Genomic DNA, 1,449 nt, shown 5'->3' on the forward strand with positions numbered 1-1,449 from the left:
CCCCTAAAGATCTAACTTGTGACCTCTCTTTGCAGATTACAAGTTTTTCATCATTAGATCTATTAAAAAAAAGATTTCGCTAAATCTTAAAAATAATTTCAAAAAATTTATAGAAGTTTAGTGCAATATAATCCCACGTTTCCTATTTAATTTCAAAATATATATTTTTTTAGTAGAAAAGGCCAATATGCCATCGAAGTACACGTGTGTAAATTGAATACACTTACCCTCACAGATAAGTTCCCCACATTAAACTCGACCTCCATAATATACTAATAAATTATAATTAGATTAATATTACTATGCGAAAATACTAATAAACTATCATTAAAATAATAACAGTATGCGAAATGTGTAAAACACTGGAAGAGAACAGAGAAACGTGTAAACCGTTACTCAAAAGAATTTGAAGTACAAAAAACATTTAAGTTTCGTTCCTTTCATAAATCTATTCAACCGACCTTACATTTACCGTCAATTCCGACGGTTTTTTTCCAACAAAAGACAATTAAGGCCGTCAAAATCGCCGTCAGTCGCACCGACAGAAAAAATTACAGATACCTCAGAACAGCCCCCCTTTGCAAATTTGACAAGTTCAGAGTTGCCTGAAGTTACAGTCATCAGAGACCCAGTCGCCGTCAACTCACGTGCATTCTTCTTTACTCTCTCAGAACACCATAAAAGCGATTCTGAGTCGAATTTTCTCTGGGAAGAAAAAGGAAATCGACAATGGTTAAAGAGCAGCATACAGAGAAGGCAGGGGATGCGTCAATTGACAGAAAATCCAGAGTGAAAACGAGCCCTTACAGAGGGGTTCGAATGAGAAAATGGGGAAAATGGGTGTGTGAGATAAGAGAGCCGAACAAAAGGACGCGCCTCTGGTTGGGATCATATGCCACTCCTGAAGCCGCCGCCAAAGCTTATGATACCGCCGCCTTTTATCTCAGGGGAAAATCTGCTGCTCTCAATTTTCCGCCTGATGTTTTCGGAGGTCTCGAGTTCGAATCTCCGCCGCCAGAAATGACGCGCCAGGATATTCAGAAGGAGGCCGCCAGGGCTGGTGCAGCTGTAGACGCTGCCATGGTTGCTGTTTCTCTTCATTGTGAGCGTGAAGGTTCTGGTTTCGAACATCAGCGGGGGAAATTTGAAGGGGAGAAATTGTGTGAAGATTTTAGAGCAGGAGAGATTTCTACCAGGAAGGAAATGAAGCCTGTTTTGTTTCAGTAGTTTATGGTTCTAGACAGGGTTACAAAATTAGTGTTAATTGATTTTTTCGAAAAATCAAAGCTACAATCTGTAATATTTGACAAATTTCGTGTTATTGGGCTGATTATGATCAATAATCTTTTGACAAATTTCGTGTTATTGACTTTTCATGCGGTTTAACTGCTGGTTTTTTTATATATAATGAGACCCTATTAGTACTTATGTTAAAGGGTATTTGGTTTA

The 1,449-nt window shown here is 38.4% G+C and overlaps 1 protein-coding gene across 1 annotated transcript; it reads left to right on the forward strand.

Moving 5' to 3' along the window:
- The first annotated feature begins 456 nt into the window (after positions 1-456).
- LOC131030558 (ethylene-responsive transcription factor RAP2-9) lies at positions 457-1,449 on the forward strand. The gene has a single exon (XM_057961420.1). The coding sequence runs from the start codon at positions 730-732 to the stop codon at positions 1,225-1,227; it is 498 nt and encodes a 165-aa protein (XP_057817403.1). The 5' UTR covers positions 457-729; the 3' UTR covers positions 1,228-1,449.

The sequence above is a fragment of the Cryptomeria japonica genome, chromosome 6, assembly GCF_030272615.1.
Source record: "Cryptomeria japonica chromosome 6, Sugi_1.0, whole genome shotgun sequence".
NCBI lineage: Eukaryota > Viridiplantae > Streptophyta > Pinopsida > Cupressales > Cupressaceae > Cryptomeria > Cryptomeria japonica.

Excerpts from the sequence above, each read along its gene's own strand:
- LOC131030558 (XM_057961420.1), top strand. The coding sequence starts at position 730 with ATGGTTAAAGAGCAGCATACAGAGAAGGCAGGGGATGCGTCAATTGAC.